The sequence below is a fragment of the Rhinatrema bivittatum genome, chromosome 1, assembly GCF_901001135.1.
Source record: "Rhinatrema bivittatum chromosome 1, aRhiBiv1.1, whole genome shotgun sequence".
Lineage (NCBI taxonomy): Eukaryota > Metazoa > Chordata > Amphibia > Gymnophiona > Rhinatrematidae > Rhinatrema > Rhinatrema bivittatum.
Window position 1 is genome coordinate 763547397 of NC_042615.1, and position 18365 is coordinate 763565761.

At 41.1% G+C, this 18365-nt stretch overlaps 1 protein-coding gene across 4 annotated transcripts in view; it reads right to left on the reverse strand.

Moving 5' to 3' along the window:
* The window catches only part of ZNF532 (zinc finger protein 532), a 229839-nt gene that overhangs the window by 10518 nt on the left and 200956 nt on the right, over positions 1 to 18365 (reverse strand). For all 4 annotated transcript variants that reach the window (XR_003852972.1, XM_029579489.1, XM_029579507.1 and 1 more), the window contains exon 8: positions 13139 to 13286. Coding sequence is in view for 3 of the 4 variants with exons in the window: in XM_029579489.1 (XP_029435349.1) it covers positions 13139 to 13286 (148 nt within the window). In the remaining variant the exon portion in view is untranslated. The remainder of the gene's footprint in view (positions 1 to 13138; positions 13287 to 18365) is intronic.

Consider the following 18365-nt stretch of genomic DNA (forward strand, 5'->3'; position numbering starts at 1 on the left):
GGTACGCCACTGTTTACCCTTTTCCGCTGAGAAAATTGACCATTTCATCCTACTCTCTGTTTCCTGTCTTTTAACCAGTTTGTAATTATGAAAGGACATCGCCTCATATCCTATGACTTTTTAGTTTTCTTAGAAGCCTCTCATGAGGAACTTTGTCAAATGCCTTCTGAAAATCCAAATACACTATATCTACTGGTTCACCTTTATCCATATGTTTATTACGCCCCTCAAAAAAATGAAGTAGATTTATGGGGCAAATCTTCCCTTGGGTAAATCCATGTTGACTGTTCCATTAAACCATGTCTTTCTATATGATCTGTGATCTGATCTTTAGAATAGTTTCCACTATTTTTCCTGGCACTGAAGTCAGGTCTATAGTTTCCCAGATCGCCACTGGAGCCCTTTTTAAATATTGGGGTTACATTGGCCATCCTCTAGTCTACATGTACAATGGATGGTTTTAATGATAGATTACAAATTTTAACTAATAGATCTGAAATTTCATTTTTTAGTTCCTTCAGAACCCTGGGGTGCATATCATCTGGTTCAGGTGATTTGCTACTCTTCAGTTTGTCAATATGGCCTACTATATCTTCCAGGTTCACTGTGACTTGGTTCAGTTCATCTGACTCATTGCCCTTGAAAACCATCTCTGAGATCAGTATCTCCCCAACATCCTCATTAGTAAACACAGAAGCAAAGAATTTATTTAGTCTTTCTGCTATGGCCTTATCTTTCCTAAGAGCCCCTTTAACCTCTCTGTCGTCTAACCATCCAACCAACTCCCTCATAGGTTTCTTGCTTTGGATATATTTTAAAAAAGTTTTTATTATGAGTTTTTATCTCTATAGCCAACTTAATTTCAAATTCTCTCTTAGTCTACCTTATCAATGTTTTACACTTAACTTGACAATGCTTATGCTTTTTCTATTTTCTTCAGAAGGATACTTCTTCCAATTTTTGAAGGATTTTATTTGGCTAAAATAGCCTCTTTCACTCACCTTTTAACCTTGCCACTAACTCTTTTGTCTTCCTTCTACCTTTCCTAATGTGTGGAATACATCTGGACTGTGATTTTAAGATTTTATTTTTAAACAATGCCAAAGACTGTTGTACACTTTTAACCTTTGCAGCTGAACCTTTCAGTTTTCTTCTATTTTCCTTATTTTATCAAAGTATCCCTTTTGAAAATGTAGTGTTAGAGCTGTAGATTTACATATTGTCCTCCTTCCAGTTATTAGCTCAAATTTGATCATGTTATGATCACTATTGCCAAGTGACCCCGCCACTGTTACCTTTATCACCATATTCTGCATTCCGTTGAGAATTAGATCTAAAATTGCTCCCTCTCTCATCAGTTCCTGAACCAATTGTTCCAAAAAAACTGCCATTTATTCCATCCAGGAATTTTATGTCTCTAGCATGTCCTGATGTTACATTTACCCAATCAATACTGGGGTAATTGAAATCTCCAATTACTTCTGCACTGCCACATTCATTATCTTCCCTGATTTCTCTTAGCATTTCATCATCTGCCTGATCATTTTGGCCAGGTGGACAGTAGTATACTATCACTATACTCCTACCCAACAAACATGGGATTTATACCCATATAAATTCTACTGAGTATTTAGTCTCTTGTATGATCTTTATCCTGTTGTACTCTATACCCTCCTGGACATAAAGCACCATACCCCCATGAAGTTGGGGGCAACCAAAATGATACAGAGAAGGGCAACCAAAATGATAAAGGGGATGGAGCAGCTCCCCTATGAGGAAAGGCTAAAGAGGTTAGGACTGTTCAGCTTGGAGAAGAGACGCTGAGGGGGGATATGATAGAGGTCTTTAAGATCATGAGAGGTCTTGAATGAGTAGATCTGACTCGATTTACACTTTCGAATAATAGAAGGACTAGGGGGCATTCCATGAAGTTAGCAAGTAGCACGTTTAAGACTAATCAGAGAAAATTCTTTTTCACTCAACGCACAATAAAGCTGTGGAATTTGTTGCCAGAGGATGTGGTTAGTGCAGTTAGTGTAGCTGGGTTCAAAAAAGGTTTGGATAAGTTCTTGGAGGAGAAGTCCATTAATGGCTATTAATCAATTTTTACTTAGGGAATAGCCACTGCTATTAATTGCATCAGTAGCATGGGTTCTTCTTAGTGTTTGGGTAATTGCCAGGTTCTTGTGACCTGGTTTTGGCCTTGGTCTGACCCAGCATGGCAATTTATGTTCTTATGTTCTCTATCATTGGGATATTATTTGTACCCTGATTTAGCACTGTCCCATTGGTTTTCCTTCTTCCACCAGGTCTCTGAGATGCCAATTATGTCTAACTCATCATTCAATGCTATACACTCTAACTCTCTTATCTTACTACTAAGACTTCTGGCATTGGCATACCGACATTTCAAAGTGCATTTTTTTGTTTATATTAACAACCTGCTTTTCAGTTGATAGGGATAATTTGGAATTCTTTAGCTCAGGTAATTCTTTACTTATAAGCAGATGGACTACTTTTGCTTGGAACCTCTCTGTCAGGATGCCCTAAATCTTCTGTTTTATTAGTATCCTTTAAAGATACGTTCCTCCGAACCATGAACTGCTGAGTGACTGTCAGTTTTCCCCCTTTGTTCTAGGTTAAAAGCTGCTCTATCTCCTTTTTAAAAGTTAGCACTAGCAGTCTGGTTCCACTCTGAGTAAGGTGGAGCCCATCCTTTCAGAAAAGTCTTCCCCTTCCCCAAAAGATTGGCCAGTTCCTTAGAAAAGTGAATCCCTCTTCCCTGCACCATCATCTCGCCCATGCATTGAGACTCCAGAGCTCTGCCTGCTTCTGGGGACCTGCACATGGAACAGGGAGCATTTCAGAGAATGCCACCCTGGAGGATCTGAATTTCAGCTTTCTACCTAAAATACTAAATTTGGTTTCCAGAACCTCCCTCCCACATTTTCCTATGTCATTGGTGCCCACATGTACCAAGACAGCAGACTCCTCCCTAGCACTGTCTATAATCATATCTAAGTGATGCATGAATTCTGCCAAATTTGCACCAGGCAGGCAAGTTACCAGGTGGTCCTCATGTTCACCAGCTGCCCAGCTATCTACATTTCTAATAACTGAATCACCAACTATGATGGCCGACCTAACCCTTCCCTCCTGGGCAGTAGCCCTGGGAGACTTGTCCTCAGTGTGAGAGGACAACATATCACCTGGCAAGTAGGTTCTTGCTACAGGATCACTTCCTGCTACACCAGGGTGATACTCTCCAACCGGGAGACCTTTCTGATCCATGGCAGCACTGTAGCTGCCAAACTGGATTTGGGACTTGGCTACTATGTCCCTGAAGGTCACTAGAATTAACTCCTCCTGGCTTGCTTATTATTTCAGACCCACACAAACTCTAAAGAATATATCTCACTATTTCATCTCTCTCCAAAGATTTTAAGTCCTATGATTTCCCAAAACTATACCTACCAATCCTCTTCAACTACCATTAATTTGATCTTTACTCAAAGGATTGAGAAGTTTGAGATTCTGGAGACCTCTCCCAGGGGATGCTGGGAACAGTATTCAGAAGAGCCTATCCGGTCATTTATTTACAGCAAATGGTGCAGGGCCTCTGGAAGCTGGGGCTATGGAGTTTGAAGCCTGGATTGCTTGCTGAGACCTCTGGGAGTCCTCTCCTAGGGGATGCTAGGAACATTATGCAGATGAACCTTCTAGTCTTCTTCTACAGCAAAGGGTGAGGGGCCTCTGGAAGCTGGGGCTGTGGAGTTTGAAGTCTGGATCACTTGCTGTGACCTTTAGAGTCCTCTCCTGGAGGATGCTGGGAACAGTAATCAGAAGAGTCTTCTGGTCCTCTTCATCAGACTATTACCTGGACCAAGGAATAGGGGCCAAGGGCTCAGAGAAAGTTTTAGTCCATGGTTACCACATAGGTTTTCTGAAGTTTGCCCACCCCACTTCAAAGTCAGGCATAGAGTATATGCCTTAGAGATGGGGGGTGGCAGGCGCTTGAGCCAGAAGGGGATTCAGAAGAGGAGGAACACAAAGGGCTTAAATGAGACATGATACCAAGTGGGCAATAGACCATAAGAACAAGTGATCAGGATAGCCCTGGTAGACAGGGGCCCAACGAGATGGACCGAGTTGACAGTTCCTTATAGTCAAGTCAGGCAGCTGAGGTGTCAGCATACTGTCATGCATGTAGCAGACTTATTTCTTTACTTGGAAGATGGGCGACAGAAGTCTCTCCAGTTGGCAAGGGTGAGATTAACTGGGTGAGTTGTGAACATATTGGTGAAGTCAGTCTCTGCAGCAAGCATATAGATGCAAAGCCAACACTGAATGAGACTGAGACCAGCACTGATGAAATGAAGTAATTTGACAGCCTGATTAGGATAGTAATGATGGCAAGGTTCAGGAATAGAAACACCAACAACATCTTCAGCATGGATGTTGGATTTTACAGCAAGGTGAGACAGCCAGGTAATCCCAAGGATACACCTACAGACCAGATCAGAGGACCTGGTTACCACTTAGTGGGTCTGCACAGTCAGGAGATGAGTCAGGAGATATTTCAAAGTGATATCTGGATAGAGAGTCTGATCCTGAAGATACCTCAGTTTCCTGAGGCTCCAATGAGGCAGCTCTTGACACCAGGGGATGCCTGGCTGTGTCAGGGCATGAGTAAGGACTATTATGTCAATATGAACTATGCAAGGCAATTCCTATGATTTGAGGGAGTAACTTCAAAGAAAGCCTGAGAAGATTAGTCCTGTGGCTCTGCAGCACTGTGCTCTGCCTCTGGGCCATGGAAGGATCTGGGTTAAAGGAGAGGTATCCTATCCCTGAAAAAGAGGATTGAACATGGAAGGATATAAAGAGGAAAAGGCTCTCCCACAAAATAAAAATAAATAAAGCATATTTGGGCAATAGGATCAGAATATACCACGAAAGATGCCTCATAGAATATTTACGGACTACTAGAGCATTAGCAGATTAAATATTAATAGTTGTTTTATAACACTATAGAATTCTAAGTTAAAACAGTTAAGAAAATATGTTCCTCCAAGACATGAAGAGTGAAACAATCTGTTTTCAACATTACTTTAAGGAAATCATTAAGGGAGGGTATATCAGGCAATGAAGGCATCTGAATGGTAAAAATCCCTTGAGTGCTGCAAGGAAGAAAAGCAACGATCCATGGTCAACAACAAACCTTTTCCATTGGGAACACTGAGAGGAGAGGATCACCTTGCTGGTGGCTGAAAGGAATCAGTAAGTTTTTGCTTGGGACATTGTCTTTTTTAAAAGTATTGGGACAAAGTTAACTATTTGGGAATATTATTTAGTGTGTTTGTGCCTTTAATAGTCAGAAAGGCAGTGAATAAACAAGTTAGACTGTTTGTATTTTTAAATAGTCAATAAGGTAGCAGTAGGTAGGCAGTGAATAAACAAGTTAGACTGTATTTTTAATCAGTCAATAAGGTAGCAGTAGGTAGTGTGTTTATTTCTAAAAGTCTGCAGAACTGAGTGTTCTCCAGACTTTTAAAGAACTGAGTGTTTGTATTTAATACTAACTGAGTGCTTGTATTGAAAAAAAACAACCCACAAAAAAAACAAAAACTCAAAAAGTAGCCAGAAGCTAGAAATAAGCTAGGAGCAGTGTAAACCTAAGTAAAAAAGTTGAATAGTTCAGCTCGGTTACTCACGTTGGAAAGGTGTTGAGGTAGTGTGATTGGGTTTGAATAGGGACCAACATTTGTACTACCACCTTCAAGATAAAACTGAAAGCCTGGTTGTATAAACAAGCTTTCACTTAATCCCACCATACCTTCACCATCTAGAATTTTAGTAGAGTCAGTAATGTAATATAATTGTAATATACCACCAGCTAGAATTATAATAGAGTCAGCACTGTAATATAATTGTAATATACCAACAGTTAACAAAATTCAGCTCACGGCAATCGTTCTTTGTCTATTTAATGCAATAACTCAAGATGTAGACTCATTAGCTTAATGTGATATAATATAATATATAGCGATGTAATACTGTGATGTAATATAGTTTCTGGTAATCTATCATCCTATCTTCTCTCTCTAGCTCTTCCTATCCTTTTTCTCCTCATCCCAGTTCCTTTGAAACCCCTGTTAGATGTAACTTTCATTTTCCGGTCCTTCGCTTAAGTTGTTACCCCAGTTGTATGTAAACCAATGTGATATTCATTTGAATGTTGGTATATAAAAGTTATAAATAAATAAATTTGTTAATCAAGAGAGCAGTGAGTCACTCAGGCTGACTAACTGAAGTTAGACTGTTTGTATTTCCCAACCCTCCCATCCCTCGCCCACCCACCCATAGCTCATCCCTTAATTTATAGGCAGGTGCCACTTTCACAAAAACAAAACAACAACAAAAAAAAAACCATCAACAAAAACTTTGAGAATTTGATCAGACCCCAGTAGGCCACTACCAGACACATAGTGAATTCATTAATACATTTAAAGGACTTTAGACACATTCCTACTCCCATAGCAACCTAAAACTTAACTAGGAACTGATCAAAATTGAGATGAAGGCAGCAGTCCAGCAGCCAGAAGGGGGATTCCCAGTCTTTTGCATCGAGTGTCACATGTATGATTTTGTTACCCACCGGTGAGAAATTGTACATGTGCATGCGATCCAAAGAGCTCCTGGATCTCAGAGAACGAGTCCGATCTCTGGAGGCTAGAGTAGCAGACCTGGAGGAGCTGAGGCAGACAGAGAGATATATAGATGAGACCTTCAGGGACATAGTAGTCAAGTCCCAACTTCAGACTGGCAGCCCTGGTGCTGCCTTGGAGGAAGGAGGTCTCATGATGGGAGAGCACCAACCAGGTACAGCAGGAAAGGATCCTGTAGCAAGGACCTGCTCTCCAGGTGATGCATTGTCCTTTCGCACTGAGGATATCTCCCCAAGGCCTACTGCCAGGAGGGAAGGGTTAGGTCGGCCGTCATAGTTGGTGATTCGATTATTAGGAATGTAGATAGCAGGGTGCTGGTGGGTGAGAGGATCGCCTGATAATATGCCTACCTGGTGCGAACGTGGCGGACTTCACGCGTCACCTAGATAGGATTTTAGACAGTGCTGGGGAGGAGCCGGCTGTCGTGGTACATGTGGGCACCAACAACATAGGAAAATGTGGGAGGGAGGTTCTGGAAGCCAAATTTGGGCTCTTAGGTAGAAAGCTTAAATCCAGAACCTCCAGGGTAGCATTCTCTGACATGTTCCCTGTTCCAAGCGCAGGTCACCATAGGCAGGCAGAGCTCCGGAGTCTCATTGCGTGGATGAGACGAAGGTACAAGGAAGAGGGATCCAGTTTTGTTAGGAACTGGGGAACCTTTTGGGGAAGGGGGAGTCTCTTCCGAAGGGATGGGCTCCACCTTAACCAGGGTGGAACCAGACTGCTGGCACTAACCTTTAAAAAGGAGATAGAACAGCTTTTAAACTAGAACAAAGGGGAAAGCCGACAGTCGCTCAGCAGCGCATGGTTCGGAGAGAGGTATCTTTAAAGGATACTAATGATGCATTAGAATTAGGGCATCCAGACAGTGAGGTTCCAATAATTAGAAAGTAGTCCAAGTGCCTGTAACTAAAACCTCACCTGAGGTAAAAAATTCTAACTTATCCCTATCAATTAAAAAGCAGAATGAAAATACAAACAAAAAACAAATTTTGAAATGTTTGTATGCTAATGCCAGAAGTATAAGAAGTAAGATGGGAGAATTAGAATGTATAGCAGTGAATGATGACATAGACTTAATTGGCATCTCAGAGACATGGTGGAAAGAGTATAACCAATGGGACAGTGCTATACCGGGGTACAAATTATATCGCAATGACAGAGAGGAGCACTCGGGAGGAGGTGTGGTGCTTTATGTCCGGGATGGCATAGAGTCCAACAGGATAAACATCCTGCGTGAGACTAAATACAAAATTGAATCTTTATGGGTAGAAATCCCTTGTGTGACGGGGAAGACTATAGTGATAGGGGTATACTACCGTCCACCTGGTCAAGATGGTGAGACTGACAGTGAAATACTAAGAGAAATTAGGGAAGCTAACCAAATTGGTAGTGCAGTAATAATGGGAGACTTCAATTACCCCAATATTGACTGGGTAAATGTATCATCGGGTCACGCTAGAGAGATAACATTCCTGGATGGAATAAATGATAGCTTTATGGAGCAATTGGTTCAGGAACCGACAAGAGAGGGAACAATTTTAGATCTAATTCTCAATGGAGCACAGGACTTGGTGAGAGAGGTAACGGTGGTGGGGCCACTTGGCAATAGTGACCATAATATGATCAAATTTGATTTAATGACTGGAAGAGTAACAGTGTGCAAATCCAAGGCTCTCGTGCTAAACTTTCAAAAACTTTGATAAAAAAAAACTGAAAGGAGCAGCTACAAAAGTAAAAAATGTCCATGAGGCATGGTCATTGTTAAAAAATACCATTCTAGAAGCACAGTACAGATGTATTCCACACATTAAGAAAGGTGGAAAGAAGGCAAAACGATTACCGGCATGGATAAAAGGGGAGGTAAAAGAAGCTATTTTAGCCAAAAGATATTCATTCAAAAATTGGAAGAAGGATCCAACAGAAGAAAATAGGATAAAGTATAAACGTTGGCAAGTTAAATGTAAGACATTGATAAGACAGGCTAAGAGAGAATTTGAAAAGAAGTTGGCTGTAGAGGCAAAAACTCACAGTAAAAATGTTTTTAAATAGATCCGAAGCAGAAAGCCTGTGAGGGACTCAGTTGGCCCGTTAGATGATCGAGGGGTTAAAGGGGCACTTAGAGAAGATAAGGCCATCGTGGAAAGATTAAATGATTTCTTTGCTTCTGTAGAATAGTGCACTGCATATATCCTGCACATATGTAGTTATAGCACTATGAAGCACTGATTACTGAACTTGCCAGAGAATTATCCAGCACAGATGACATCATTCCTGGAAGGATGGAACTAAGTTTGTTATTCTAACTGATAAGAAGAGGCATGTGGCCTATAGTGAGAGCAAGCTAAAGTACACATGTTAAAATATATATCGATTGGCTATTAAAGGTAAAGGGTGTGGATTATGCAGATGACTGATAATAGCAGACCCCAGACCCTTTATAAGCTGATGCACACGTTAAGAGCTCTGAGCAGATTTTAAACAGACCTTGTACACCTTTGCTTGTACTAAATTCTTTCTGTATTTTTCTGCTCCTAGAGGAATTATCCGCCTTCCTCTATATAATTACCTGTATTAATAAACCCCTTTCTTTATTACCGTCTGAAGCTGGTATTTATTCTGTAATTAGACACAGGGGACGCTCTTCTTTTAACACTTCAATGTTTACTAAAGAGGATGTTGGGGAGGTACCCGTAATAGAGAAGGTTTTCATGGGTAATGATTCAGATGGACTGAATCAAATCACGGTGAACCTAGAAGATGTGGTAGGCCTGATTGACAAACGGAAGAGTAGTAAATCACCTGGACCGGATGGTATACACCCCAGAGTTCTGAAGGAACTAAAAAATGAAATTTCAGACCTATTAGTAAAAATTTGTAACTTATCATTAAAATCATCCATTGTACCTGAAGACTGGAGGATAGCAAATGTAACCCCAATATTTACAAAAGGGCTCCAGTGGCGATCCGGGAAACTACAGACCAGTTAGCCTGACTTCAGTGCCAGGAAAAATAGTGGAAAGTGTTCTAAACATCAAAATCACAGAACATATAGAAAGACATGGTTTAATGGAACAAAGTCAGCATGGCTTTACCCAAGGCAAGTCTTGCCTCACAAATCTGCTTCACTTTTTTGAAGGAGTTAATAAACATGTGGATAAAGGTGAGCCGGTAGATATAGTATACTTGGATTTTCAGAACGCGTTTGACAAAGTTCCTCATGAGAGGCTTCTAGGAAAAGTAAAAAGTCATGGGATAGGTGGCGATGTCCTTTCGTGGATTGCAAACTGGCTAAAAGATAGGAAACAGAGAGTTGGATTAAATGGACAATTTTCTCAGTGGAAGGGAGTGGACAGTGGAGTGCCTCAGGGATCTGTATTGGGACCCTTACTTTTCAATATATTTATAAATGATCTGGAAAGAAATACGACGAGTGAGATAATCAAATTTGCAGATGACAAAAAATTGTTCAGAGTAGTTAAATCACAAGCAGATTGTGATAAATTGCAGGAAGACCTTGTGAGACTGGAAAATTCGGCATCCAAATGGCAGATGAAATTTAATGTGGATAATGCAAGGTGATGCATATAGGGAAAAATAACCCATGCTATAATTACACAATGTTGGGTTCCATATTAGGTGCTACAACCCAAGAAAGAGATCTAGGTGTCATAGTGGATAACACATTGAAATCGTCGGTTCAGTGTGCTGCGGCAGTCAAAAAAGCAAACAGAATGTTGGGAATTATTAGAAAAGGAATGATGAATAAAACGGAAAATGTCATAATGCCTCTGTATCGCTCCATGGTGAGACCACACCTTGAATACTGTGTACAATTCTGGTTGCCGCATCTCAAAAAAGATATAATTGCGATGGAGAAGGTACAGAGAAGGGCTACCAAAATGATAAGGGGACTGGAACAACTCCCCTATGAGGAAAGACTAAAGAGGTTAGGACTTTTCAGCTTGGAGATGACTGAGGGGGGATATGATAGAGGTGTTTAAAATCATGAGAAGTCTAGAACGGGTAGATGTGAATCGGTTATTTACTCTTTCGGATAGTAGAAAGACTAGGGGGCACTCCATGACGTTAGCATGGGGCACATTTAAAACTAATCGGAGAAAGTTCTTTTTTACTGAACGCACAATTAAACTCTGGAATTTGTTGCCAGAGGATGTGGTTAGTACAGTTAGTATAGCTGTGTTTAAAAAAGGATTGGATAAGTTCTTGGAGGAGAAGTCCATTACCTGCTATTTTCACCTAGAGAAAAGTCACTGCCATTAGCAATGGTAACATGGAATGGACTTAGTGTTTGGGTACTTGCTAGGTTCTTGTGGCTGGATTGGCCACTGTTGGAAGTAGGATGCTGGGCTTGATGGACCCTTGGTCTGACCCAGTATGGCATTTTCTTATGTTCTTATGCTCTTCTTATTGGAAAAAAAATCAGTAGAACTAGGGGTCATGATTTAAAACTCCAGGGTGGAAGACTCAGAACCAATGTCAGGAAATATTTCTTCATGGAGAGAGTGGTGGATGCCTAGAATGCCCTTCCGGAGGAAGTGGTGAAGACTAAAACTGTGAAGGATTTCAAAGGGGCATGGGATAAACACTGTGGATCCATAAAGGCTAGAAGATGGGAATGAAGAGAAGGGCCTTGGGGATGGCTTGCTGGAATGTTGGCTACTACCTGGTTATTACTACCCTTACTCAATAAGCCTTCATACAGTTAATGCAACTCCAACATTGCTCTCTGTGGAAAATAGGATTTGCATTCAGACAGCAACCAACAAGAACTGAACTACACAGTCTGGGTAAATAAATAAGCATGGGGGTAGCTTGCTTATTGCAGCAGTTACTACCCTAAACCAATTAAGCCTGATAGTTTATGCAGTTAGTGCATTTAGTGTAGCTGGGTTCAAAAAAGGTTTGGATAAGTTCTTGGAAGAGAAGTCCATTAACGGCTATTAATCAAGTTTACTTAGGGAATAGCCATTGCTATTAATTGCATCAGTAGCATGGGATCTTCTTAGTGTTTGGATAATTGCCAGGTTCTTGTGGCCTGGTTTGGCCTCTGTTGGAAACAGGATGCTGGCCTTGATGGACCCTTGGTCTGACCCAGCATGGCAATTTCTTATGTTCTTTACTTTGAATGCATATACAGCGTTGCTCTCTACTTCAACAGCAGGGAGAAATGTGGAAAAGAGGATTTACATTCAGACAACATCCAACAAGGCATTGATCTGTGCAGTCTGGGAAAACAAGCATCAGGGTAACTTGCTTGATGTGGTGGTTATTAACCTGAACCATGAAGCCTTATGCTCACCTTTGAAGCAACTCCAACATTACTCTCTGCATCAATGGCAGGGGGTGGTAGGAAATTTGAATCAAACAATTACCAACAAGGGCCCTGAACTTGGTGGTCGGTGAAACAGATAAGTGTGGGAAAATAAGTGTGGGAGCTTGCTGGGCAGACTGGATGGGCCAATTGGTCTTTTTCTGACGTCATTTCTATGTTTCTTTCTTCTCTTGAACAAAAGATTACAGAATGTTGGTGATGTACAAGAAGAAGAAAGAAACTTTCATTTGCTATACCAGTGCTTGATTTTCACAAAGGTGAAATATTTGACTAGTTGAATATTAAAACTTTAGGGGCGGATTTTAAGAGCCCTGCTCGCGTAAATCCGCCCGGATTTACGCGAGCAGGGCCTTGCGCGCCGGCGCGCCTATTTTCCATAGGCCTGCCGGCGCGCGCAGAGCCCCGGGACTCGCGTAAGTCCCGGGTTTTTTTGACGGGGGCGTGTCGGGGCGTGGCCGATCGATGCGGCGTTTTGGGGGCGGGACACGGCATTTCGGGGGTGGGCCCGGGGGCGTGGTTTCGGCCAGGGGCGGTCAGTGGGCGTGGCTGCGCCCTCCGGAACCGCCCCAGGTCGCGTCTCGGCGTGCTAGCGGCCCGCTGGCGCGCGTGGATTTACGCCTCCCTCTGGGAGGCGTAAATCCATGGAGAAAGGTAGGGGGGGTTTTAGATAGGGCTGGGGGGGTGGGTTAGGTAGAGGAAGGGAGGGGAAGGTGAGGTGAGGGCGAAAGCGAGTTCCCTCCGAGGCCGCTCCGATTTCGGAGCGGCCTTGGAGGGAACGGAGGCAGGCTGTGCGGCTCGGTGCGCGCCGGCTGCCCATAATCGGCAGCCTTGCGCGCGCCGATCCTGGATTTTAGCAGCGTACTTTTGTTTGCGACTGGTGCGCCAACAAAAGTACGCGAACGCGCGTTTTTTGAAAATCTACTCCTAAGTGTACTGTCAAATAAATAAAAACACCCCAATATACTAATATATTCACTAATACATGTATTGTCGCAACAAATTTGATGCATCACATTTGAAAAGTCTACTTTGTTTAGATCAAGGATTATTTTACCTTATTGTCTTCCTGTAATGCATCTTCTTTCAGACTGGCTGATTCTGTCATTTCTTTCACATCAGGATCCTTAATGCCATGCATTAACTGAATATGCTTTTCTAACATCAGTCGTTTAGTAAATGTACGTTTTGAGTCAGGACAGTGTCTATGTATAAAAAAGAGATATTTGCAAATTTCATTTAAAAAAAAAATAAAAAATCACACATTTACTTCAAGAAGTACTAGCACTGTGTTAAACTCTGAATTTTTAAGCCCAGAAATAACAATAAATGATGCAGCAACATTTAAAGAAATCTAAAAAGAGGCATCACTTGAAATCCAAATAGATCAGCATCTATGCAAATGATTTGACAGATCCTATAAAAACAAAATAAAGCTAGAACGTCAAAGTCAAATATAAACTGATGTATTTCATATAAATATGAGCAAATACTTTAGTGTTGTAGGGTGCTCCTTCACCCCACCTCCCACACCCTTTATGGGAAACACAGTGACTTCACTAAGAAAATATCAGGAGCTCTCTCAGTCAAGGGGCTTATCAAACCATATACAGCAAACATCCTGGCACGCCTAATGAATAAACTACTTCTGAGGCACTGCTTCAAACAGAGCAAGAATCTTTTCTCAGATGGATATAAAAAATTCAGCTAAAGTAAAAGTAGAAGGCTATGAAATGTTATCCGGTTGTTTAACATCTAGATCTACATCGCTCTCCCTAGGTCTGCACTAAGAAAAAGAGAAATCAACACAAAATTAAACACTTGAGAATCAATTCAACTGTGGAGCTTTAAGCCTTCAGTAGTAAAACTGTGGTCGGCCACCAGGTTTCCCTAAATAACTACTGCCAGAAAAGGGGATGTGCAGTCTAATCAGGGTGTTTTGGAAGAGGCAAGAAGTTGCTTCGTGGGAGCTGAATAAATAATTCTTGGTCGATGTGGGTATAGAGATCATGTTACCCAGTTGTTCCAAGCACTGAATATCCCAAATGAATATCGGGTGCAATTTAAAATTCTTATTTTGACATTTAAAGCTGTATAGGGGTTGGCCTCTGAACATTGTTTATCAGGTTATACCCATTCTCTTTATCGCAAGAGGAACTTCTCTATATTTCTTCAGTGAAAGAAGCTCGCTTATAAAGAATGAGAGAGTTAGAGCTTCAACCCTTTGGAATATACTTCCCAGGACATATCATGTTCAAAAGGATTACTTGATTTTCAGAAAATGTTATTAATGAGTGATTACATCGAATTATTTTTCCAGTAGGGTAAAATAGTTATGTGAGAGGTAGATGATCTATAGATCTGCTCCCTCTTTAAGGCCCCTCCCTCCACTTCAGCAAGAAATCCCCAACTCCCACAAAACATAACCATATTTTCTGATTTCAGACCCATTACCCCACAAAGAAGTGGAAGACATTCACAAGCCTGCTGGACCCTACCCCCTCTAGGTTCATTTGTAGCCTAAAACACAGCCTGGCTTCTTGGCTTTCTAATATGATTAAAGGCATCTTATCAGATGGGATATTTCCTGATACACTGAAAAAGATGGCAACCTCTAACCCCAACTTACTGGATCAATACTGTCCAGTTTCCAGCCTCCCCTTCTTAACTAAAATAGTAGAAAAAGTAGTCTGTCACCAACTGCTGGACTTCCTTGAAGATAGGAACATATTAGATTCACACCAATCAGGTTTCAGGAAAGGTTATGGAACTGAATCTGTCCTCTTAAACATCACAAATGCAGACCAAGGAGGTGACTCAATCATTATCTTACTTGATCTCTTCGCAGTCTTTGATACAGTTGATCACAATCTCCTGAACCAGTGCCTGGGAAACACTGGCATTGCAGGTACTGCCCTTAGATGGTTCAAATTATTTCTATCTAACAGAACTCAATCTGTTTTCTGGGCTACCAACCATCTGCGTCTAGAATCCCCACTTGTGGTGTGTCACAGGGCTCTATTCTTTCCCTGATTCTCTTCAATATCTAAGCTCGTCCAGTTTATGACCTTATTCAAAGCTTGAACATCAAATGTCACTTGTTTGCTGATGGCATCCAAATTAGTGTCAGCATAGGAGCCAACCAAGCTATCCCCATCTCCAATCTGAACAAGTATAAATCGGTTTTCTTTGAGATATCTCAGTCACCTAATGCAATCAGGACTATCAATTGTATTCATGTGAGCTTGGTTACGTTGAGGCAGGGGTAGCCAACCACAGTCCTCAAGAGCCATAAACAGGCCAAGTTTTCAGAATATCCACAATGAATGCATGAAATAGATGAATGCCTCCATTGTATTCAAATGTATCTCATGCATATTCATTGGGGATATCCTGAAAACCTGGTATGTTCCTCTAAGCTCATTTATGTTCCTTTAAGCTCCTTTATGCTCCTTTATGTTTCTCTGTTAATTGTTACAATGTAAGCCGCCCATGAGGCGACAGTTTTACTTCCTTGTACACCGGTGTGATATGTATATTATACAGGAACATCGGTATATAAAAACTAAAAATAAATAAATAAATAAATGTTTGTGGCTCTCAAGAAGTAGGGTTGGCCACCCCTGTGCGAAAGCATTAAGAAGTCATCTAATGAAACTGTGAGGATTAACACATTTTGAGATCTGCATTGAGCATCATTTAGTAGTGAAGGATTTGATGGCTAGTTCCTGGTGTAAGCTCCTTATATTGCTTATCTAAGGTAATTTTTGTTTAGAACTTACTCATTATATTGCTTCTTGGACAGCAATTAGATCAATCCCTGAAGTCTTCAGGAATTTCTTTTGAATTTCTTTTGCTGGTTTTTCCTTGCTTCACTTTATTCCATATTGTGCTGGCTTATTTCCCGCCCAGTCTTTTTTTTTTTTATATATTGTACTTGTTTAATTTTCTGCCTAACATTTTTTTTTAATTACATCTTTTTTCTCTGTTTTGTCCAATTTATTCTATTGTGGCTTAATTGAAACTGCTATTCAGAAACTGAACTTTAGGGCATATTTTAATTCCCACCCACCCTTCCTTCCTTTTTCTCTTATATAAATTCTTGAGTTTTGAGTAGGGCAGGCTTTTCTTTCCAGTAAGGATTCTTTTGGTGTAATGTCACATCTGTGCATAATTTCTCTTTTTCTCTCTTAAAGGTTATTAGAACTCTTTGCTGAGTTTTAGATACAAATCTAATAAACTTTTAGGATAATTCTTTGGAAATTTTCAATTCTTTTCTGAGTTAAAAAAAAAAGGAAGATACAGACAGCCATCGAGGATAGGGGCTATGCAATGTTTTACATTGAATGTCACCTATATGATTGTATTTCTACTGAGGAGATATTATATGTGTGTACCTGGTGCAAAGAGCTCCTAGCACTCAGGGAATACGTACAATCTCTGGAATCTAGAGTGGCTGACCTGAAGGAGTGGAGGCAGACAAAGAGATATTTAGAGGAGACCTTCAGAGACATAGTACAGCAGTCCAACCTCCACCCTGGCAGTCTCTTTTCTGCTTTGGAAGAGCAAATATACCAGGTAAGAAAACTTTCAGTTGCAGGAAGAGTTCTTGTAGATGGGACTTGCTTTCCAGATGATGTAATATTCGAGGCTACATCTTCAAGACTGGGTGGCCAAGAAGGTAGGGATAGGATTGCCTGACCTGTTGCTATTGATGATTAAATCATTAGTAATATAGATAGTTGAATAGTTGGTGGCCATGAAGATCTCTTACTAACTTGTCTGCCTGGAGCAGAGGTAGCAGATCTCACACATTACTTAGTGTGCCAGGAAGGGTCCGGCAGTCAAGGTTTCCCACGCAAGAGACCTTGGAGTCTTAATAGAAAGTCACCTGAGCCTAAAGAAATTTATAAACCACACTACGAAGGAGTGCTTCTACAAGCTACAGGTACTCAAAAAACTCAAGCCGCTTCTCTTCCATCATGATTTCAGATCGGTCTTCCAAGCCTTCCTGTTCTCTAAGGTCAATTACTGCAACTCCATCTTGCAAGGTCTTCCTGCTACTACAATAAAACCCCTCCAGCTGCTTCAAAACGCGGTGGCGAGAATCCTGACAAATACTAATCGGAGAGAGCACATCTCTCCCATATTAAAAGATCTTCATTGGCTCCCAGTAAACTTTAGGATTCTACATAAATCACTTACAATTATTCACAAAAACATTTACCATCAGACATCTCTTGACCTGCTACACCCTCTCAAACTTCAGTCTACAGCCAGACCCTTAAGGGAAGCCTATAAAGGATCCTTACACGTTCCCCCTATCAAAGCGGTGCACCACTCAAACATCAGAGACCGGGCATTTTCAACAATAGGTCCCTCCATTTGGAACTCCATGCCCCCGGATCTCAGGCAGGAAACCTAACTTTTAAAAAGAAACTCAAGACATGGCTTTTCGGTCAAGCCTTTTCCTGTTCCTAGTCCAACAGCATGACTCAGAACTGTTTCCAGCATGACTCAGAACTGTTCCCATCTCCATTGTAATTAAACTAGCACTAAGACTCGCTAATACGTCATAACGAGATTGGCTCCTTGCTTCCCTCCCACACCCCCACATGTATATAGTATACTATCTCTGTTCTCCCCCCTTTATTTTCCTATCCCCAGTTTTTGCTCCCTTGTTATAATGTAACTTTATGCTTCATCAAATTTTGTCTTTTGTTAATTGGTTATGGTTAACTGCTTAGTTTGATGTAAACCGAGTTGATTTGATTTGTATCAAGAAAGTCGGTATATAAAAGCCTTAAATAAATAAATAAATAAATAAATAAATATAAGGTACATTTGAGTACCAATGACTTAGGAATGTGCAGGAGGGACATGCTGGAGACTACATTTAGTCTTCTAGGTAGTAAGCTAAAATCCAAAGCCTCTAGGGTAGCATTCTACCATTTTTATGCAAAGGATCACAGAGGCTGACTCAGCTCTAGTGGTACAGGGAGAAGACTTTAGATTAATTGAAAACTAGGGAACCTTTTGGGAAGGGGCAAGCTTATTCCAGTGGGATGGACTCCTCCTTAATCAAATGGGGTCTGGCTTTTGATGCTAACATTTAAAAATATAAATACAGTACATATTTAGCTCAAAACATTTCACTGGAGGCTCAAGGTGAGCTGCATTCAAGTAAAGTAGGTATTTCCCTGTCCTTGGGCTTGCAATCTAAGGGGCCTCTTTTCCATTGTGTCACTATGAGAAAAATGCTTAGTAACGAGGGCCCTACATTT